The sequence below is a fragment of the Haemaphysalis longicornis genome, unplaced genomic scaffold (genome assembly GCF_048455015.1).
Source record: "Haemaphysalis longicornis isolate Haplotype H1 unplaced genomic scaffold, Haemaphysalis longicornis Haplotype H1 scaffold_1, whole genome shotgun sequence".
Taxonomy (NCBI): domain Eukaryota; kingdom Metazoa; phylum Arthropoda; class Arachnida; order Ixodida; family Ixodidae; genus Haemaphysalis; species Haemaphysalis longicornis.
Genome location: NW_027526203.1, coordinates 57,731,109 through 57,754,975, shown reverse-complemented (window position 1 = coordinate 57,754,975; position 23,867 = coordinate 57,731,109). Strand labels below are relative to the sequence as shown.

General features: G+C 45.8%; 1 protein-coding gene across 1 annotated transcript in view; it reads right to left on the bottom strand.

Annotated features, from left to right (window-relative positions):
- The window catches only part of LOC144173288 (bone morphogenetic protein 1-like), a 93,446-nt gene that overhangs the window by 32,311 nt on the left and 37,268 nt on the right, over positions 1 to 23,867 (bottom strand). Inside the window, exons 5-7 of the mRNA XM_077701802.1 lie at positions 19,360 to 19,476; positions 12,702 to 12,953; positions 11,187 to 11,354 (exon numbers count right to left, since the gene is read on the bottom strand). Coding sequence (XP_077557928.1) covers positions 11,187 to 11,354; positions 12,702 to 12,953; positions 19,360 to 19,476 — 537 coding nt within the window. The remainder of the gene's footprint in view (positions 1 to 11,186; positions 11,355 to 12,701; positions 12,954 to 19,359; positions 19,477 to 23,867) is intronic.

Sequence of the window (23,867 nt, the reverse complement as noted above, 5' to 3'; positions counted from 1 at the left end):
CGCCTTTTGAACGGAGACACGCCCCCTGAGACACACCCCTCGAAGCGCATGGCGTGATTCGCCGGGCTGCGTATTCCCAAACCATATCCCGTAGGGGCCCAGGCCGACCACACCCCCTAAGCAGCGGTGCAGCCAATAAGGTTAAAAAAATTGCAATTTTTTAACCTCCTTGGACAAAGCACCGTGACGTCATTTCTTCTATGTGCGCGACTTCATGCGAGGTGGATTTTTTTCTTTTTTCCCCCTCCCCTCGTTTCGTCTGCTTGGCGGGCGGCCGATGGTTTCGTTCCGTGGGCGGGGATGGCCTGCGGCGCTGGGGAATCTGACGCACATGTGGTAGAAGTTAACCTTTTGTACCTGAGCCCCTGATCTCTCCGCCCTCTTCTTGCGCGCCTGCAAGCTGACGCTGACCACCGATCGTGTTCGGCTCAGTACTCGAAGTGCGCGCGCGCGGATGGACGCTTTCACGCGCATGTGGCAATTATACACGTTCCGGAAAGCAAACACCCTCATTGAAAGCTCATTCTACAGCACACAGAAGGGTATACAATTGCATTGGGTGCTCTTTTACTATACACACACCTCAAAACACGATTCGGGGCTGCAGGTAAGGAATTCAAGAAAGGCAGCCAATTACCCATGACTACATTTACAAACTGTCCTACCCTTGCGAAATAATACAGCTGCATGAGCTGCTACATTTTGGCACTTTCATAAGCACTATTACATTGAATTTCGTTAACATTAACTTCATTACATTAATTCTTTATCAGGAACAGTGCCACTAAGAAAAACATTGACATTTTGTTAACAGCAATGGAAGGTGCGAATTGTTCTTGCAAGGGTGATACGTTGATGAGGAAGACAAGCTCAAACGTACACGTTTTACACTCGGTCGTGAATTCTGCATAATTTGCACTGCTGGTCATAACAATTTAGGGAAAAAATATCGAAAATATACCTACCAAGGGCTAAGTAATAGTTGGATTGTACAGCTACTGAAGTACTCGAGGAGTTTGATATATGTCTTCTGTACAGGGCTATTGACCACAGTCTCTTCACTGAAGCCATCAGGGCGTAGTTTGATATCAGTAATCATGCGTGCTACCACTCACACTGTTGCCAATGTCGATTAGTTATTTTTAACAATTTGTGCTTCATGCACACACAGATTTTGCTGCATAAGATACGTTATTTATAAATACACAGCTCCAGCAGGATCCGAATGGCGCTGATGCCCCCCCCCCCCGTGAAATCGGGAAGGCCCACCAAATCGTTACCAGTTAATTTGGCTCTGTCCATTATTCGGCAGTAATCGCCACCAGCTTTTAACTCTAGGTCTCGCCCCTGCGACTGAACAGGAACATGTTAATCGGGTACGTGACGATCCCACCGCGCTAGAAGCAATTATCGAGTACGCCCTTGAAAACGGACTCTACAAATTCGTGTAGCAGCCTGGCCGACTTCCCCGTTCGGTCTACAATGTGAACTGCCTCCAGCGTGCACCGTTTTCAGTGTGAACCGCAGTGTCTACAGTGTGAACTGTACATTTAGGTGTTAACTGTGCGTTTTGCTGCCACTCACTGACTTTAATGCGTTCATTTTGCGATTAGGACCCCAAGACTGCAACTGTGTTCATTGTGCGAGTTGTGACCTTCCCCTTTTCTCCTCATCTTTGCTCCCCCAGGGCCCCCCCTCATGAAAATGGACGTTGAGTTTTAATAGACCCCCTATTGTGTTTCTATAGAGTCAATAAAAAGTCAATTAAAACTCATCGTTTATAGACTGTGCTCGTTAAAAAGTCAACAAACTTTGTATTGCAAAACCTCAAGCAACATTTTATTGCCTTCAAGCCATTGAGTTGTAATACACTTCCTATTGCGTTTTTATAGAGTGAACCAAATCTCCCATCTTAAAAACTGCGGCCAATATAAAATCAATGAACTTTCTATTGTAAAAATGCAACAGGAATTTTATTGCCTTCACTATATTGAGTTTTAACAAACTTTCTATTACCATTCTATAAAGTCGTTTGAACTCCGAATGTGTGGACTGTGGTCATTAGACAGGCAATAAACTTTTTATAACGAACACGCAACAAGAATCTTATTACCTTCATTATGTTGAGTTTCAATAGACTCTGTATTGCGTTTCTATAGCCCACCCACGGAGGTCTGGTAGCTTATCGGTGCATATATGTGGGGTGCTATAGCGCCGCCTGCCCCGCCTCATCAACCGAGATCGCGCGATGGACATCCCATCACTTCGACGTGGGAGCACTTGGGAGCGGTGGCGCCTGGGATGGCGGACATCACCACCGGAGAGTTCGAGCCCCTGCAAAGCTCCTCTGTTAAAACTTAGCAGAAAACCTGACTGACAGGCAGCAGGATATTATGACTATACTCAATAAGAATTTTATAGAAAGGTAATAGAGATAAATTTAATAAAAACTCATCAGACATTCTGTTCAGACCTAGCTCATACGCAACAGGTTGTGATGACTGGGCACAATAAGAATTTTGTAGAAATCTAACTGAGATAAATATAATAGAAACCCATCAGAAACTGTATTCAAAGCTTACTCAAACGCAACAGGTTCATACGACCATACTCAATAATAATTATAAGAAAGCTAACCCAGGCAAATTTAATAAAAACTCATCAAAAATTATATTCAAACTTTATTTACACGCAACACGATGTTACGACTATACTCAATAGGAATTTTATAAAAGATTATTTGCCATAAATTTAATAAAAATCCGTCAGAAACTGTATTCAAACCTGATTTCCACGCAACAAACTGTTGCGACTGTACTCAGTAAGAATTGCATAGAAAACCTATTGAATATATTTTATAAAAACCCCAGAAGAAACTCATAAGAAACTACATTCAGAACCGATAAGGACTACTGACTTGGCTCTATAGACTTTTAATTGAAACGCGGTGGCCAATTTGTAATGGAAACTCAATAGAAATATTCTATACAATGTTGACAAAATGTTTATAGGATTCTTTTGAGCAATATCTATAACAAGTTTATTAAATCTCGGTAAAGATTTTTATGAGGGCCATGGCCTTGCATTTAATAAAGTGTTACACTCACTCAGATACGTGTATTCTTTTCGCTGGGACTAATGAGTAGTTGCGCGTGAGCTTGAAGTCCCGGTAGTCGCAGCAGAGATAAAACTAAGTAAAAAAAAGTTATCTCCTTGGCTCACTATTTTTGCGATAGTGATCTGGGAGTCCAAATAGCGGCAAAAAATTGTCACTTTTCGAGATTCACTGATGGGTATAGATGAGCAGTTTGTGTCTGTCTCCTGCGACGCATTTTTAGCTACCACATATATAGGTTTATGTAGTGTCTTGCCTTTTAATTCGCCAGCATTGTGTCACAGCTCGCGCCTCAACTGTACGCCACACACACGCAAAAAAGTATGCAAATGTATAAACAAGAAATGCAGGAATAAAAATATAAATAGTACAACACAAGTTGCAAAACGCTTCGTTTTGAAAAACATACCTTTCGCCCCGTTTCTGGACCTATTGGACAATCCAGGTTCTGTTGGTGTACCCGCTCTACGTGTCCATGAAAGCGTTGACTGCTACTTCGTCAGGCAGGTTCGCGCGGAACACAGACTCATGATTTGTTGACGCGAGGTCACCTGTGACGACCTCGAGCGGCTGCTCGTGCTTATCCATGGAGCAGAAGTTATAAGCTTCGCGACCATCGCGTGAATGCGCTGGGGACGCGCGTGGCGCACACAATTATGAGAACGGACCTTGTGATGGGCAGTTCTGCGCGAGTGCAAGGCACAGACGAGTATGGCGAATAACACGCTCGTTGATGTTCGCAGCAGACGAGCGACCGACGTACGCGTGTGCTTTCGACCGAATGCGAGCAAACGTTCTGCGCTTCGGTAGGGAGTCCAAAGGGCCACCCAAGACCAAAAAAAAAAAACATTTTTGCCTTCACTTTACTGGGAGTGCTTGATTTCCGGAACGTAAAAAATAACTACAGATGTACGTGCAAAAGCATCCATCCGCGCGCGCACTTTGAGCAACTCGCCGAGCGCTAGCTTAACTAGGAACAGCATGGGAGACGAGGGACTGACGGCGCACAAGAGAGCTCGGAGAGCGAACTTTATCTTCCCAACGCGTACGCCAGGCTTGTGCTAGGAGCGAAACCATCGGCCGCCGCGATGCAGCGCGATCACAAAAGATCAAAACAAATTTTTCTCTTCATTTTTATGAGAGTGTTAAAGCGTCCATCCGCGCGCGCGCACTTCGAGCACCGAGCCGAGCGCTCATCTTGGAACACGATGGGAGGTCAGCGTCCAACTGCAGGCGTGCAAGAAGAGCGCGGAGAGATCAGGAGCTCAGGTACAAAAGGTTAACTTCTACCACATGTGGGTCAGCTTCCCGAGTGCCGCAGGCCAGTCCCGCCCATGGAGCGTAACTATCGGCCACCCGCAAAGCAGTCGAAACGAGGGGAGGGGGAAAAAAGAAAAAATCCACCTCGCATGAAGTCGCGCACATATGGGTAGTGACGTCACGGTGCTGCGTCCAAGAAGGTTAAAAAATTGCAATTTTTTTAACCTCATTGGCTGCGCCGCTGCTTAGGGGGTGTGGTCGGCCTGGGCCCCTTCGGGATATGGTTTGGGAATACGCCGTCGGGGCTCGCTGTCGGCGCTGCGCACAAGGTACCGTTTTCGGTCGTTCTACTCACGTAGCGGCAGTGGCCGCGACGGGAGTGGCCGCTCAGCTGATCGGCAGCCGACCAAACCCGCAGCCTCCCACGCATGCGGTGCTGGGTCGTCTCGGGCTGTGGGACTCCTCTTTCACGGCGTTCGCCGAGAATGAAAGCGAGGCTAGGCCTCCTTCTGTGAGCGTTGCACGGGCCCGAACGGCTCTGAGCCGTGGTCGGCCATACAGCTGCAGCTACATTAACCAAGGGAAACCAAGAGTCAAACAGACTAAGCAAAGCTTTTGCTTTGCATATCCAAGGCTAACTGATATAAGCCGCCGCCACTTTGTACCTTGCAATTGACGACGTGACCTCTTCCACATGTTTTATTTCAAAATCTGCATTAATCTAACCCACGCAGCTATAGCCCAAGAAATTATAGCAATAAGCTATTTCTCTTTGTGTTCCCCACATTTTAAAGAAAAGCTTTCTACCTTACCTGCCAACGGTTCTTTTGCGGCGTGCGGGACAAAATACTCCCAAGGCGGCTGGGGATGGGGCGACGCTTTTCACTCACGGCGCACAGTGTAGATGGCGCGGTGATAGGGCGCTATTACCCAGCGTTCCCCGCACGCAGGTAACTTCTCGCACCGGCGGGTGGGTCCACGGGACGGCTTTGCCGTCTGCTTTAGCGACAGTTGTTTTGGGCCTGTTTTGGCGCTGATTCGTGCCCATTGCGCGCTTTCTTCAAACGGCTTAACTTGTCGACAGCATCTTGCTGGGTAACCCGGACATTAAGTGAGCGTACGGCAAAGATACGCTAAGAATTTGTTTTCAGGGTGGGAAAACAACATGTAGAGACCACATACAGGCATCTGGCCACTAGAGAAACGCTACGTTTTGTTCACGGCTTGCCACGAATGGGACTCAGTTTCCTAAATTGGTGAATACCAATTCCGTTGTGTTTTGAGAGTTATTACAAAATGCGAAAGGAGTAACTGGATCTCATAAATAGCGATTATAAAAGTTCCCTCAGCTTTCTCGCTATTCTCAGGCTTACTGAACTAACTAGTTTAAATCGGTATAAATGGGAATCACTAAGCTCACAGGCCAAATTGCTTCGGTGTCTGCGCTTGTGTCGCGAGGCGGTGTAGCCCCGAGCTAGCACATCAGGTTGCTAGGGTCCGCTGTCTCACCCTTCGAAGACGCTCCTCTCCGCTTTCTTTCTGCCGACGCACGGCCGGGCTACAGCGGCGGCGCCCGCTGCTCTAGCCCGGCCGTGCTCGACGCTGGTGCACTCGGGATGCCGGCCCCGCGAATTCCAGCTAACGGCTGGCAGAATCTCTGGTTTCACTCTTTGCCGAGCCACGTGTGTGAATTCAAGTGACGTCGCTTGGAAAATTGTTGTGGGTGTTGCTTAAAGCTTTGCTTCCCAACGACCTTCACAGCGCGGATTGGAGCCATTTTTTTGTTTAATTGTCATAAGAAAAGCGAGCTCGTGTACCGGACTATTTCGGCCATTGAGGAGGAATATTTGTTCGCGGCCGTAAGGTAGAGGAAGTGCTTCTGTTGCTGTTCTTAATTTGTAACCGAGTGTAGCGCCAGTAGGTTAACTTCCTGCCCCTACCGGACCTCTGATTTTAGGCATAGCGCGGCATTATACGGTTATAGATTTCCAGATCCCTCGCACTCCCCATATTTACTGCACTCTCAAAGTCCTTTATGTTTCATTACGCCCGCGATTCAACTCTCCTTCATTTAAAGGCGTCAATGGTCCAGGCAGCGTTGCAGGCCCTTCGTTTAGTTTAGTTATATCCGCAAGTATTTGTACTGCTTTACAAAGGATATGGCTTTGTGTTGAATCAGTACGTGCGAGGAATTATATTCATCGTTAAATTCCGAACATTTCATTTCTGTGTGCTAAACTTCAGGCCCAGATAATGTTGATGGTCGATTAGAGATACCTTCATGTTCCTTTGGACATGTCGCAGCATTTGCTATAATACCAAGTCGTCTGCATGCATCGCACCTTGAATACTCTGTTCTACCGTTGATCCACTATGCGTGTGGCATCATCTTGATGTATGTCGCCGGTATGGGCAACATATCGTCGTTGTAATATTAGTAAGCCCTACGATAAAATTGACAACTACCGCGCTAATTCTCCAAATTTCTGTCGCTTTTTAGCCTAAGATGGCGACAACAGCTGCGCAAACTTTTATCCAACGATGCAATAATGGGATGTTGGATGAAGACTCCCGTACTATCACATGTGCACAAATTGTGCCTTTCTGCGTTTCTTGAACGACACAAGTGTGTAAGCTTGGGCACTACACTCGGTCGTCTAAGAACGAGAGCACTTCCCAATAGGGGCTATAGACTCCCATCCCCACAACACCGCTGCGACACCTCAATCCGCGAAAAACTGGAACCTCACTTTGATTGCATTCAGTACCAATGACTGTAGGCATATTATAACAGCATACTCTATGTATATTTATTTCCGCGAAATTGTTTCTGCTCTGAAAATTCAAATTCCAACTTCAACCGTTTTTTTGTTGTTCTTTTGTTGTTGACCAAACTACCACATGAGTGTTTATTACTGTAATATTCATTATTTGTTTACATCAAATTGTACGCCCTAGGCGAAAAGCAAAAACGCCCGTGTGTGCGAGATTTCTGCGCACGTTAAAGATCCCCAGGTGGTCAAAATTAATCCGCAGCCCTCCACTACGGCGCGCCTCATCGCCTGCGTTGCGTCGGCGCGTTAAACCCCGCAAATCAGTCAATCAAATTGTACGCCCTCACAGAGTATTTTTTGCCGCTCTCCTTGAGTAATGCCCTCGGCCCTTTTAGGATGGAATAAATGAAATAAGTGAAATACCGCCACGCCTGGATATAACGAAACTGACAAAAATTCGCATTTTTCGTTACATCCAAGTTTTCGTTATATGCAGGTTTCGAGTTAAACGTCGCGTGAGTGAAGCAGACACGAAACCAATATTCTAGCTGAAATCACCCTTGTTCAAGGATACATTTCACATTGAAAAACTGCGTGATTCGCTCCTGCTGCTACTACACGGTTTCCGTATTCACAAACGTAACCAAAGTATCAGTTTGGCTGTTTGATACTTTCCAGTGCCTTAACGCGTTTCAAAAACCAAATTTACGCTGAAAGGGCGCCTGTTTGTGAACTTGATGTTCTTTTCTGCACTTAAAATTCTTGAGAGGATGCTACAGCTGCGACACTGTACTGGGCGGTGACGTTCTTTCTCGCAGGCGGAGACGGCGAGAAAGAACTTGATATTCTAAAGCATATCAAGTTTGGCTTGAAAAGACAAAACTTTTTCTTTTCTGGCAGCAGAAATCCTCACCAACGAACCGACACCACTGATATTACTGGAGACGCGTGAGTACACGCCGACAAGCAGGCCAAGCATCTAATCGACACCGCATTCACACATGGAAACGCACGGGCGATTGCGGTGCGGGCTTAATTCGTTAAATTAGAGCATTTCGCCACAGAAAAAAAAGCAAAGAACATGGACTCATCAGCGTGTCGAATTCGTTACATCAAGTTTAAAAGTCGCAACTCCTTCGTTACATAGCGGGCGCAAACACATGGGTTTCAATGGACGTGGAAAAGGAGAAATGCAAAAAAATTCCCCGCATTTCCCCGAGGGGAAGAATGTGAAAGTGCGAATGCACGAGCTGAATTTGCGACGTTCGGTAATGTTCGCGAAAGAGAGATCACACACACACACACACACAAATACAAAGAAAGAAAGATGCATTTATTCACAGACACCTATTTGTGTTGTCGTTGTACTTGATTGCTAGAGCGGATCTCAGCTTTGAAATTTCGTGTCAGTACTCCTTTAAGCGGGTGCATTAGCCCTTCTCACGCCCGATTCCTGGCCAATCCCCCACGTGGGTATGTGCCATGTCAGCGGCCAGGCAGCGCGCGCCCATCTCCCCCCGTTGCCAAGGAAGACGAGGAGATTCCTGGCCAATCCCCCACGTGGGTATGTGATTGTGCCATGTCAGCGGCCAGGCAGCGCGCGCCCATCTCCCCCCGTTGCCAAGGAAGACGAGGAGCGCGCGCACCCGCGGCTGTTGCTATGCGGACGGCGGCGGACGCTTCAGGCTCGCTTAAGAAGTGCATTCGCACTTAAAACTTGGTTAAATCCAGGAGTTTGTTACACAGAGATTTGCCACATCCAGGTTTGACAGCATGTGCGTGCGCATCGCCGCTCCTACCCCCTTCTTTTCGCATGTCGTTTGTTTCATCCTCTTACCCTCCTGCAGTGCCGAGTAGCAAAGCGAGCTGTACGCCTGGCCGACCCCTCGGCCTTCCGCTTCGATTTTCTCCTCCCTATTTGCTGTTAGAAAGCGCTGCCTAAGCAAATCACGTCAGTTCTAATGTTTTTGTAAAAATAATGAAAACTGAACATGATTTGTAGACGGAACATTTGCTTCAAAGCAAAACTTTCAAGCTTTCTACAGACCACAAAAAATGGAAAGGCTGTATGAAGCGCCAAAGCTACTCCCGCTACACCGCAGAACTCTGTTAGCTGCTTTTGTAGCGCACTTACTTTACATAATTCTAAGAAACTGGCTAAAGCAAGACCAGCGCATGATTCGTATTGAAGCGACATGAACAGAAATCTTTATTCCATGTAAAGTTGGCCTTCAGATCGCGCTTCGCATGTCACTAGGCATCGCAACAAATAGCCATTTTTTACTTCGGGTGGAATTTTGTCCAAACAAGAGCAAGCCTACTTTAAGGGCTTAAAGGTGTACTAAAGCAAAAAAAACAATGTGTTCATACCGCCACACTAACGCGACAGGGTCCTATTAGAAATGGCAACGCGGGCTCGATTGGCTCGAGTCAAGCACTGAAACCATGGTCGTCTCACATTGAAGGGGCGCCTGGGGGAACTTTGTCGTTTAGGCGTGCCACACTTTTTATTGTGCATGTCCACGACAGATTCTGCAGCAGCCACCGGTGCCTGATGCCGTCTTGCACCCGCGCTATGATTACACATGTCCGCTTCTAAATTTATTCGCATACTTAATCATCGCGTATACTGAATTCGAAGCGGATTGGAAAATATATATCGATGTATCAGTAATTCGACCAACAAAATCACTAATGTTTCAACTGAAACACCTATGCGACCCCAGCGAATTTAGCAATATTCTGCTTAAACGTAAGGCATCGCGATGCAACGATATTATGAAGTTGATGATGATTATTGTTTTTTTCTGGCACAAGACCGACGAGGGCAAAGAGCGCCAAGAAGAGACATGTTATGAAAAGATAGCTCAAAATTTTCATCTCCGTGGGTCACAAGACGAACATTATCGCTTACGCAGTGCAGCAGGCTCGTCGTTGTGTCGAAGGGACCTGATATTTTATACTCTCTGCGAATTGGTTACAGCTGTCTAGGACCTAAATGGCGACGCGTAAGAGTCAAACACGGACAATCAACTACTACAACACAACTGTCTGAAAGCAAGGCGACGAAAGAAAAAAAAGCATTTACAGCGCTGGTTATCGGCAATTCTGAAGGTCCAAAATTTGTCGTTCAGAAGATGTGTTCAGAACTATGATGTGTTCAGAACTATGAAAAAAAGGCCACTGTTGAGAACACGGAACTCCTTCGCATAAAAAGCACGCGGGATAAACCGTGCGGTCCTTCTTGACTGGGTTCCAAGAAATTTCTATTTCACTACAGTAGCATGCGCTCTAATAACGCCAACTGCGGCTATTGCTGAAGGGTATACGCTGTCAAGGCCATGTACCCACCTACCTGTACATGTTTTCTGTTATGGGCAAAACTGCAACAAATGGTCAAGAAATAGCCAATTTCTAGCGGTGCCCCAGCTGTTCGATGTGTCGAATGTTAGGGTGGACTAGAGTTCGATACAGCTGCACAACGCTCTAATACATTTACATTGGATTTTCAATTGAATTTTCGATCTGCTCACAGCGAGCGATAATTTGTTTGCGTAGGTCTACAGGTGCCCCCAACCACTTCAGCCAAACATGCAAGCTCAGGCGACCCTCAAGTCAAAGGCTTTTCCCAGGTTCATTGTTTTACAGTTCTGCCTATGTTAGTGGCCATAATGAAAAATGAATCCCCGTTGACGCCGGAGTTGTCTTTTACTAAATACATCCCGGGCATTTGGTGGCTGGGAAATTTTTTTATTAACGCAGAGCATGCACTGCGGAGCGCCTGGGTATGGAAATGACTCTTAATGAGGCGGGGCGCTCCAACAGACAAAGCTAAGGCTTTTGGCAGGATGTTCTTTGAGTTACACTTAATTCGAACAACTGCAAAAGTTCGGCAAATTGAACAAGAAGGAGCTTACAACTAAGTAAGATGTCGTTTGACACGGTTCGATGGGGTCTTAACCGGATGTTCTGCCAGGCACTCCGAATTGGAATGACGAAACAAGAAGGGACTCGCTGAATCGCCCTTTCTGACTTACTGCCGCTGGCTGCCGTGGTAGTCGTGGTGGCGGATGTTGCGACCGGATCCCTATGGGCGGCGCTGCAGGGCACCTGGTGGAATCGTACGTGGAATCCTTTGCCGGAAACCGACTCGTCTGTCTTGAACACCATCACCGCGTTGCCGTCCGTGTCGTATGTCATGCGCTCTGAAGACAAACGCGTACGACAGACATTGTAAGTTAGTGAATGAATAGCGGCCCGTAATCATTTATCCTAAAGCAAGCACCGCAAAAAAGAAACGCAAAAAGAAACTGATCGATTTGATTGATTGATTGTATGGTTTAACGCGCCGACGCAACGCAGGCGACGAGGCGCGTTGTAGTGGAGGGCTCCGGATCCATTTTGACAACCCGGGGGGGGGGGGGGGGGGGTAAAAATTAATCTGGTACACTCTGGCGTTTCAGCTTTTCGCCTCCATCAGAAAAGCGGCCGCCGCGGCCGGGAATCGAACCCGCGACCTCGTGCTGAGCAGCGCAACGCCTTAGCCACTGAGCAACCGCGGCGGGTGCAAGCAAAAAAAAAACAATTTAGAGCCAAGACAACCCGGTGGGTCTGCTATCTTCATATGTGTTACACAAAAAACTGCTTAGTTTAAGAATTCCAGCCGCTAAAGTGCTGAGGAACGCGCCAGTTTGTCTGGTTTTAGAAAACTTCGCAGTTTTAAGAGAATTTAAGATATCGCACGAAGTTTTTAAGGCGTATTTACGCACAGGACTTCATTGAGAGATAAGAAAATTCTCGTAATTTATTTTCGTTAATGTTTGTTGCTTTTACAGTGAACGCAAGCGAGACGATTGTGTTTTAAGTGGCGGCGTCTCCAAAGCTTATGAGGCTTATAAATTCTTCCAACTACAGTCGCTTAAGCCATATGTTTTTAATTTACTGGAAACTGGCTTAAGCGTTGTGCGGCACAGCCCAGGAACGGGGGTTCGATTCCCGGCCGCGGCGGCCGCTTTTCTAGTGGATGCGGAAAGCGAAAACTCCCGTGCGTTCGAGAATTCGGCGCACGTTAAAAATTCCCAGGCGGTCAAAATTAATCCGGAGTCCTCCACTTCGTCGCGCCTCTCGCCTGTGTAGCATTGGCGCTTTAAATCAATCAATCAATCAATCAATCAATCAATCAATCAATCAATCAATCAATCAATCAATCAATCAATCAATCAATCAATCAATCAATCAATCAATCAATCAATCAATCAATCAATCAATCAAATTACTGGGAAGAAACTTAAGTCAGAGATTTGTATTTGACACCAAAGTAAATCATGCTACAGTACCTCAGATTGGAGTTAATGCGGGCAAAAAAACAGCACTTTGTTCAATGATTTCGCAACAAGCCTATTGTCGTGTCACCAAATTTAATTTCATGCTTTGCCGCTACCAAGTCCTCTCTTCAATCTGCTTGGGCGGATGCTGCGTTTGTCTTTACCCAGCTTATATAAAATAAGCTTTTCAGCCCTGATAGAGGTCGATAAAAAAGCGAGTGCGCTCACTGTGCTGTCCCCTGAGCATGGTGCCGCAGTAGCGGTCCCGGTCGATCTGCAGGAAGTCCCTGTCGCAGCGGGACGACTTCTCGACATCAAACTCGCGGAAGTGCATCTCCACCGCGCAGAAGGCGTTCGACGGCCGGGTGATGGTGACGCGACACAGCATGTTGCCGCGGTAGGCCGTTGGGAAGCCGTAGCTCGTGATGTCGTCGCTCAGCCGGTCGGTGCACATGTCGCACAGCGGCGGAGGTGGCAGCACTGCGTGGATCGCACTTCGCTCATACAGCGATAATTGGCGCAATTTTCTATTTTTCGCTCTCTTGGTAAAAACCACTTGTGGCGATAATTGATTATCAAGAATTTATCTCTAGAGGTTGTTAGACCGCCTTCAGACGCCGAAACAAATGGCGAAGGGCAACAAAGGGAGTGGTGGGTCCCTAGCATTTGTGCTAAACCCTGCTCGTGCTGAGCACAAAAAGACGAGTAAAGGTAATGATGACCAGCTACCCAGAGGCATTTTGGGCTGCAGCCATGAAAACAGAACCGTAGAACACTTTCTCTCTCTCTTTCTTTCTTTGTTTCTTTCGCTCTTTGTTTCTTTTTTCTTTCCTTCTTCCTTTCTTTCTTTCTTTCTTTCTTTCTTTCTTTCTTTCTTTCTTTCTTTCTTTCTTTCTTTCTTTCTTTCTTTGAAAAAAACTGTATCCGTTGCAATGATAATGAAATGACCTACCACATTTTCCCCTTTGCTTTCCTTGGCTTTCTTGACTGCCTACCCTTATTTCGGTCCTAAATCAACCAGCCACTGATTTCCCATTCTTTCAAGCTACATGCATAGCGAGGGTCTCTGTTCTCGCAGTCTTGGTGACATGGGTAGCTTAGGAGGGTTCAACGTTGGTCAACCGCTGTCGACATGTCGTAAACGCTCGAGTTACGGCCCGGGGGTTAATAAGAAGGTCCCCTTCACCCCGAGTAGCCGGACTGGCGCTGGCTACAACCCTGAAGCACGGGAAACAATTATCTGAACATAAATACCCCAGAAAGTGGAGGGGAGCACAGTCCCGCTGGTAGCGTAGTACTCATGGCACCAGACGCATTTTCTGGAGGTCGTAAGTTTGGACCCCCCAAGCGGGCGTGTTCACCTCCAATTTCATTATTAAAAAAACTGTATCTGTTTCAAGTATAATAAAATGATCTACCCCATCCTACCCTTTACTTTCCTTGGATTTCTTTACTGCCTACCATTATATGTTATCGTTGCCCTTATTTTGAGCCTGGTTATGTCGCTCTGCGAACGATCTGCAGGCACGCCTATCGAGGGCCTGAAGGCCATTAGTGTGATTATATAATCACTGCGAGGTGTATATATATATATATATATATATATATATATATATATATATATATATATATATATATATATCTATATAAATATATATATATATTTTTATATATATATATATATATATATATATATATATATATATATATATATATATATATATATATATATACATATATATATATATATATATATATATATATATATATATATATATATATATATATATATATATATATATATATATATATATATATATATATATATATATTCATGTACGTATATGTATGTATGTACAAGACAAACGAAACTTTAGCGACGCTATAAGGGCCTCGGTCCAGTACTAATGCTACGTCAGGCTACCGACGAAAAAGCCATATCGGGATCTATGGACGTAAAACAACGGCGTGTCACGCTGTTCCATTGGCTGAGACATGAAATGACGTCCTGCTTTAAAGTTATTATGGCAGTTACGGCAAGAGTCTGAACCCGGCCTAACATTGCATCATGAAGACTTCGGGTTACGCGTCCTACTGGGCGGCTGTCTCAAGCTTCTGGGGTATTAACACTTTGATACCCAGCATTGCTCAGGAGCAAGATTCCAAACATTTTTAAAGCAAAGCTTGCTACCTCTACCACCCAACGGTTCTTTCCTGGCGTGCGGGACATGAAACTCCCAACGCGGCTGCGGAGGGAAGGGTGGTTTTCACTTACGGAGCGCACTGTAGATGGCGTGGCGAATTTACCCAGCGTTCCCCACGCACTCACGCCGGCAGCCGCATCGGGGCGAACCGGCTTTTTCGTCAACTTTAGCGACGGTTTTTTTTGGGCCTGTTTAGGCGCAGCTTCGCGTCCATTGCGCACTTCCTTAGTACGGCTTGATTAAATTGTTCGGCAGCCCCTCCTGGGTGACCCGGACACGACCGAATTAAGCGGTCGTATGGCAAAGATACGTTAAAGATTGGTTGCAGGGCACGAAAACAAAATGTCGAGACCACATGCAGACATCTGGCTGCTAAACAAACACTACCTTTTGCGCACTGCTTCCCAAGAATGGGACTCCTTCTTATAAGTTGGTAAATGCCAATTCGGTTGTGTTTTAACATGTATTACAAAAGGCGAAAGAAGCAAGCGCTTCTGATAAATTGGGATTATAAGAGTTCCGTCAGCTCTCGCGCAATTCTCAAACTTAATTATGTAACTGGTTTAAATCGGTATAAATGGAAGTCACTAAGCCCGCATGCCGAATTGTTTCGGTGTCCGCGCTTGTGTAGTGCGGTGTGATAGCCCCGAGCTAGCCCATCTGGATGGCTAGGTTCCGCTGTCTCACCCTTCGAAAGACGCTCCTCGCCGTTTCCTTTCTGCCGACGCACGTCCGGGCTACAGCAGCGGCATCCGACGCTCTAGCCCGGCCGTGCCCGACGCTTCTGCTTTCGGGATGCCGCCCCTGCAAATTCTAGGTAACCGTAGGCAGAATCTCTGCCTTCACTCTGTGTAGAGCCACGCGTGTGAATTCAGTGACGTCGCATGGGCAATTGTTGTGTGTGTCGTTTACAGCTTTGCTTTCCAATTACCTTGACAGCATGCATTGGAGCCAATGTTTTGTAGCGTAAGCTACACTGCAGCCGAGGTTGAGCAGTTTCGCGTGTGCCATGAAGGGCCATTCTGCGCAAGCGCGAGGAGCATTGGATTGATTTAGATCGGATCGGATCGGATTGGATTGGTTTGGATTAGATCGGTTTGAAGTGGATTGGATTGGCTTGGAATAAATTGGATTGTGTTGGATTGAAATACAATCCCGTTGGGGTGCGGGTGTGTAGAGAATTGGGTCTGCACATTCTCCGGTCTCCGCATTCCAGAGGAGTTACGTCATAGCCGTGCCATACACACTGGCGCTGGCGTGTACGTAGCTGTGCGCCTCTCTTGCGCAGTAGCCAAGTCTTACGCTGCGCCTGAGCCGCTTGATTGCCGTTTCGCGTGGCTCCGGAAGAGCCGTCCTGCGCATGCGCGAGGAGCAGTGACTGGACTGGACTGGACTGGATTTGATTGGATTGAATTGGATTGGATTAGACTGGATTGGAAATCGTCTTGTAGCAGTAAGCATGATAATCAGCTAATCCTAGACAACCAGAAAACCTAAGAATAACCAGGTGAACCTTAGCTGCCGCTACGTATATCCTGGCATAGCCGAGCTAAGCCACTGCTAATTTTTTCTTCCGGGCTTTGTGGGGTTTTGGACATTTAACACTACATGTTGATAGACGAAGGTACCCAGACCTTCAAAAAGTGAAAAAAGAAGGCAGCACGTTATTTTGCTCGCTAAGCTTGAGGAAGCAAAAGCAGACGTGGAAGTTCAAAGAATAACTGAAGCAATCAGTGAACGAGAATACCACAGCCGCAAGCTAAATGTAGAAATACATGGCCTGCACTGAAAAAAGATGAATGCCTGGTGACCGCAATGAATGAAATCGCGTCTAAACAGAACCTTCCGCTCCTCACTGAACAATTCGTTACCGGGCTTCACAGGCTACCGTCAAAACTTGATAAGGTGTCCGGTGTTATCATGCGTTTTTCTTGCCTGTCAGCACAGCATCGGTGGTTTGCCAAACGAAAGAATCTGCAGAAAGCGCAGAACGGCCTTTTCTTGGTGGAAAATGAAACAGCGTACAACGGGACGTTGCTAAAGAATGCAAAAGGACGCATGACACAGAAATGCAAATGTGTTTGTAAAGAAATGCGAAGGCGCACGATGCCAACTCACCGAACGTATTTTCCGACTTGGACCGACCGACTAAAATAATGACCACGTCAGCAATCACACATTTTTACGATGTCTTGCCTAGACTGGGGAGATCCGTCTTGTTTCTTTAATTTTGTTAGCCCAGAAGACAAGCGAACTACAAGATGCTTTGAACTCAATTGTCAATCGGCCAAAAATAAATATGATGGCCTAGATATGCTCTTTAGTAGCCTGAACTTTCTGTATGATGTGATCATGTTATCAGAAACGTCGGGTGTAAACATGTCGCCCTGGCAATTATCTAGTCACCATTGTTTAATCAATATAGGGCAGCGTCAAAAAGAGGAGGTATCGGCCGACTGGTCCGTGAAGTTTTTAATGTAAGTCGTGTTGACGACGTTTGCGTGTTACGGATTATTACGAAGTTTTGTCTGTTTTCCATGCACACACTGTGTACTCTGTCTTTTATCGTCCGCCTAAGAGAAGTATCAAATCTTTGTTGTTGTTTCGTGAGCAGTTCTTGTCTCGTATTTCTGACCGAAAGCACAACATGTTATGAGGCGGATACTTTGATATTAATATCGGAGCGAGACTTTAAAAAGACGTGGTCTAGAAATACTACTCCAAACGTTTGGCTGTAGGAACGTCATATCAGCCCCCATAAGAGCTATATGCAATACGTTAACGTGCACCGACCTTTCTATAACTAATTTCAGCCGAAGTGTTGTAAAAGCAGGTGTCCTTGCTTATACTGGGAGTGGCCATATGCCAATTTTTCTTAGTTTGAACCGCAGACCGCCTCAAAAAAAGCGAACAGGTGTACGACGAAATCAATAACCTTAACCAGTCTTGAAAGTTTGAGTGCTGATCTTTCGTTTACCGACTGGCAAAGTGTTTAAGACTCGCATAACACTGCGCATGAAATATTTCTGGACAAAGTTTGGGAACTTTATGAGAAGCATTTCCTACCGCATCCTATCCGGAATTACTCCACAAAAATTAGGAAACCATGAACTACACATAAACTGTATTTCAAGATAAAACATAAACAAGCGTTATATAATAAATTGATAAAAACACGAGACATGGCAGATATTACTATATTCAAGCACTTTCGTAACCAGTTAAACAAAGAACTACGTCACGCCAAACCTAGCTATAATGAGGACTACTACGCCTCCTGTGCAAATGATAGTAAGAAGCTATGGAAAAAAGTAAGTTCCTAACTAAATCGAACGCAAAATAGCTAACCAATCACATTTATTAACAAAAATCGCCTTGAAATTTCTGGACAGTTACTACGTCATAGGTTCAATTATCACTTCACCGAAAACAACGATTCTGTTATAAGCATGGATGCCTATCGCTATATCACTGCCGAATGCCCTGAAACCATCTTTCTACGTCTAACAGATGTTAATGAATTGGCAACTCTCATTTCTCAATTAAGCAACATTTGAGACCGTGATGCTGATAACCTGCAAATTTAGCCCATTAAATATATCTTTGACATAATTGCACCTATATTTACGCATATATATAACCCTTATCTCTCCATAGGCTTTTTGCCACTCAAAATGCAAAGAGCGAAAGTACTGGCAGTGTTCAAGAAGGGTGATAGAAAACAGTTGTCGAATAACAGGCCGATATTTATCCTCCCGGTCTTCTCTGAAGGTCTTGAAAAAAATTTTTGTCACCTCTCGAATTTTTTAAAAGTAACTATATAATTACAGTAAACCAATCTGTTTTCCACAACCACCTATCAACTCAGTCTGCCCACCTTGAATTCAAAGAACCTATCTTAAAAAACCTAGAAGAACGCTTTAACGCTTGTTCTCTTCGACCTCAGCAAGGCATTTGATTCTATTAGTCGCACAATATTACTTAAAAAGCTAGCATATTATAGTGTTCGCCGTGTTGCCTTAAAACTAATCCCGACAAATTTAGCAAGCAGAACCCAGTATATACAGTTAGATACCCCCTCGCAAACTAAATTTGTGAAAATTGGCGTTCCTCAAGGGAGAATATTAGGCCCTCTTCTTTTTAAAATATATATCAATGGCACAGTAAATATAGATTGTGACACAAAATACGTTATTTATGCAGATGATACCACTCTGCGGTTTAAATTAAACAATGTGATGAACTTAATACACAATACTAACTGTATTTTTTTTAAAAAGCATCCATGAATGGTGTGTTGAAAATGTCCTGTAAATAAACACAGACAAAACTAAAGCCCTATTATTCCATGCAATAAAACAACATCACACTTGATGGAGATGTAACTTTGACCTCGTCAAAAATTGAAATCGTGAGTTCAAAGAAAACATTAGTAGGCGTTTGGTTTGATGGGCATATGACCTGGAGCCATCACGTACTCTGTCTTGCCAGCAAACTCTCCCAAATCGTGGACACACTTTCTTCTTAGGTACCTTCCTCGCCAAATCAAATTACTCATTTACAATGCCTGATTGTTCAGTTAATTAAGTTACTGCAGCCTTGTATACCCATTAAGCAATCATGAAAAAGAAATACCGTGCTCGTTTCATTGAGTTGGTAGAGATGGAAATGGCAGCACGTACCGCTTCCTGGGTAGCAGGTGGTTATCTGGCGAGCCTTTATGTGGAAACCACGCTTGTTGTTCTGGCTGTCACTGTTGAAGTGCATGAGCAGCTGGTCCCTGTTGAACATGAACACCCCTGCGCAGAACATTGATGGATGATGGAAGTGAATGAGAACAATGAGTTCGCTCGGTGACCCTTTCCACCGTATGCCTGTGTGACCCAATGCATCAGTCGTGGCGCACAATCCCTTTGTGTCCTAAAAATCTCCCCCAGCAAGGCGATAATTTTTTCCGCAATTCCTGTTCTCCCCGCCGCTTGTAAAAATCTGGAAACTTCTCAAGCGCCATCGTGTTAGTACAGCATCAAATAGCACTCCACGGAAAATAAAGACCTAAATTGAATTGCTCCAACAAGCCCCTTCGTCATGGCAATGAACGATAATGGAAAACACCCACCCGCCGCGGTGGCTCATTGGCTAAGGAATTGTGCAGCTGAACACAAGCACACGGGTTCGACCCCGGCCGCGGCGGCTGCTTTTCTGATGGAGGTAAAAATAGAAAACACCCGTGTGCCGAGTTTTCGGTGTCAGTTATTACCTGGGGGCTTATTTTGATCTATAATCCCGTACTGCGGTGTGTCTCGTAGTGCAGGAGTAGCTTCGCCACATAAAACCCTAAAATAAAACGAAATACATAACTGTTGCCTACGTTCAGAAATCCTTGTACTTAGATCACGCAGCCGTACCAAAAAAAAAAAAAAAAAAGATATGTGCTACGGCTTTTATCAATCTGTACAGAAGACGCATTGGTTGAAAAAAAAAATGGCCTAAATTAACAGATCATTGAAGCGTCTCCGAAATATATATGGGATAGTTATCGCAAACCCTGAAGAAATTGTATGGCCAACAAAAAGGTGCGAAGTTGCGAAGATCAGTCTATAAATCCTGCACGTGCAAAAAAAAAGGAATCCACCAAAAACATATCAAGTGCATTCAAGATTTTCGAATCAGCAACTATAAACCGGGAAATTAACATTGTCGCTACACAATGCAGACACACATGCATGGAAGCAAAGTGGCAGCCTGCGAACTTGCTTTGCCAGATGAACGAGAGATGAGTTAACATGCTTTGAAAGAAGTTTAAATCAATTACAGTATACAGTTATAAATGCTCAAATGAGATTATAGCAATACCGCGACACCCGTAAGTCCACGGCTGAGTTAATCACGTGATGGCGCCCAAATAGTTAGAGCTTTGTGCAGTGGCGTTACTGGTTTCTCGACATATTTTCTCGGCACCCGGGGCCGAGAAAATATGTCTCCCCTCCCTCACTGACACTAATCGATTAGTAGTAATAATAAATATTCATATATAACTAGTAATATTAATATCCTTTATTGTTACTAAATATTACTACTATATCAGAAAATACGGGGTGGCGAATAAAAAATTACTGCCCTTCCACTCGGGGAAGAAGGATTACCTGCGAAGCTGGACGCAGTCCACGAGGGGTACAATACAAAGCACGTTTGCTTGTAATTTGCGCTTGAGCATGCGTCCTAAACAATTTGGTGGATGAAACTTAGAAGAAGCCCAGATTTACTTTCTCGGACAAACATGGAGCTGTCTGTTCTACTCCCGCGTCCTAGGCATCTTGCTGTTGGTGTAATACGCCGACCCAATCATCTCGACCACTGAGGACATCGGACCAATCGCACCAGGCCATTGGATGTCCGCCTTTAGACCTCCAGCAGGAAGGACACGTCGTTAGTGAGGGCACGAAACCTATAGATGCGCGTGCAGCCCCCCAACCGCACCTCCCCGCTTCCTGAACACCCATGCACGCATAAACGGGCAACCGGTCAGATGCGCATACTCAGAAGTGATAGAAGCCGTCTCAAATGTTTGAAAGCCCTTTTAGCTGAACAAGTAATATTGGCCAACGTTGGCGTCCCAAACGAGCAAGTTCTTTATCTAGGAAAGATTCGCAGCTTCTCGATGAGCTGTAACTCGAGGCGGTGACGACGGTGGCTGTGGCTTTCCGCGGGTTTCGCGCCAATTCGCGCTTCTGTTCAGGCAGACGGTCCTTGAATTACCGCTCTTCCTCCAAGCGAACGACATGCGTCCGTCCTTTGGCGAGGTAAAGCCCGTAAGACCTCGGGGTTTAGTCTAGCGGCAAACATGTGACTGTCGGTTTACCTCCCCCGTCGTAGGCTTGTTAGTGCCTGTGTAACGCGCCAATTTTAACCCAAACCACTCGATTACGGAAGACAGCTGACAGGGCCCATTGAGGCTTCCCCGTTGAAACGGGCATGTAATCGGTAGCGACACGAAGCCGTGCGTGAGGCCTCCCTCCTGCCACCCCCGTGCACGGATAAACCGGCAACCGGTGATAGGCGCATACTTAGGCGTGAAGTACACGGGCGAAAATGTCCTTGCAAAACATTTCGAGCCGTAGAACAACTGCGGGCCCGCGCCGGTGTTTTAACCGGGCAAGCTGCTCTTCAACCGCTAGGAATTCGTACATACTCGGCGAGGTGGATTTTGAGGCGGCAACGAAGGCGGCGGGTCTCGGTCGTTTTTGCACCCATTCGTGCTTCTGTCGCCTCTCCACAATCATCTGATAACGGCGCTACCGCCGTTGTCAGCCGATTGTGCAACTTGTGAAAGAGTCATCGGCGGTTGCGAGTGAAATAACAGTTGTGAAAGAGCCGTCGCCGGATGCGAGAAGGAGCCCAGGACCGGCGCCGACTAAAGCGGCTTCACCGGAATGAAAACTGCGGGTGGAGGGTTAGGCATATACTGGTTCGCAGTAATACCACCAATCTTTCTTTTAGATACAAATGTAAAAAGAATACTCGCAGGTTCTGAAAGCGTGAGCTTCGAAATGTCAATACAAGCATACGTAATATACATGGGACTCGAAATGAAGATACGAGATAACAAGTGATGTGCCGGTTATTTGTAAGCAATGAACAATATACCAGAAAGAGTATCAGCAAAATAAGAAGCATTTTGTCATTTATGCAAAATGAACCATACTAGCTTCGAGAGCTAGCATGGTTTGGAGCACCCCAGAAGTTGGCTGGGGCGCATATTACGAATACACTAACACCGGCGTTTTCTATGAATAATGTAGAACTGCTTGGCGAGCTGGTTCATATTAAATGCAAATTTCAACTTGAATAAAAAATTCCCCCGCATTTCCCCGAGGGGGAGAATGTGAAAGTGCGAATGCACGGTTGTCGGCCCGCTTGCGGCGCTTGCGCTCGGCCCCCGCAGCCCACCGCCTCGCCGCCTTCTCTTCCATCTCTTCCATCGGGTTTGTAGTATCACGTGTACACCACGCAGTTATCAAGCCGCTATAATGCCGCTGAGTCGCCAACGCACGCCGCTGACGACGTAGTTTGAATGCGTTAAAGATGTAAGGCGCGTCACTACCACTGGTATCAGCGTCGCCTCCGTGGCTTGGTCGGTAGAGCGTCGCGCTGCGGCCGCAAAGTCCTCGGATCGAAACCTGGCGCCGGATGCTGTTTCTTTTTTAAATATAGAGGAGCAATGCGGACGCCAACGCCACCGCCGCCGCCGCTGGCGGTGGATGGTTTGGGGTCGCTTATAAAGTGCACTTAAAACAATGATGGCAGACAGGGAACGCCGAAAGAATGTTGACTATAAACAAAATTTGGTAATGATAAAGCGCACATCCATACATAAAACATCACACAACGTTGATAGTCAGCATTGGGGACCTGTTTCCTATATACCGTCCTTGTTCAAGTTGAAATTTGCTGTTACTATGAATATTGCGATTTGTTTCTTGATCAAGAAAATAACGTCGAGGGTGGCACAATGAAAGCTTGTTAATTCGTTAATTCCAAATTCAATAATTTCAATTTATGGATAATTCGAACCGTAAGATTTGGTATACGCCAAAGTTCCATAGAAGTCTATATATACAAAAGTGTGTCAATACGGACGCTATGTTCCGCCACAGACAAATCCAACTACGCGCCACCGCGGCGGAGGTTTGGCACCTGAAAAACACCTAGAAAAGCGCACCCGCTGCCACCCGCCGAGTCTGCGTTGCACTGTAACAGACACAATAACAGATAGAGGAGGTGAAATAGCGTAAAACAGATCTACAACCTCTATTGCAGACGTTTTTAAAGACGCGTTCTTTACTGACTACGTCATTGTAGACAGGAGTGCGAGTGGAGCGTGCTGCGTGACAGATGATGCTATCATATCGTATCAGATACATCAGGGGTGCTATTCCAGAAGGCCCGAGTTTGAGCTAAACTCGGGCAAGGCACAGTTGTGGTGATAATAATAAGCTAATGATAATATTTAGGGGCAGGATTAAAACGCTTTAAAAATGCGATTCATACTTTTTACTGATTATTGAGGTGACGTAATCGGTGCAGGGCAGCGCGCTCAAAGGATGCGCGACTAGGGCACGCACATCTTCCAGTGCGTTCTCTCGCTCAACTGCTGCACTGGTGGCTACTGGGGGCAAGCAAATCCAAA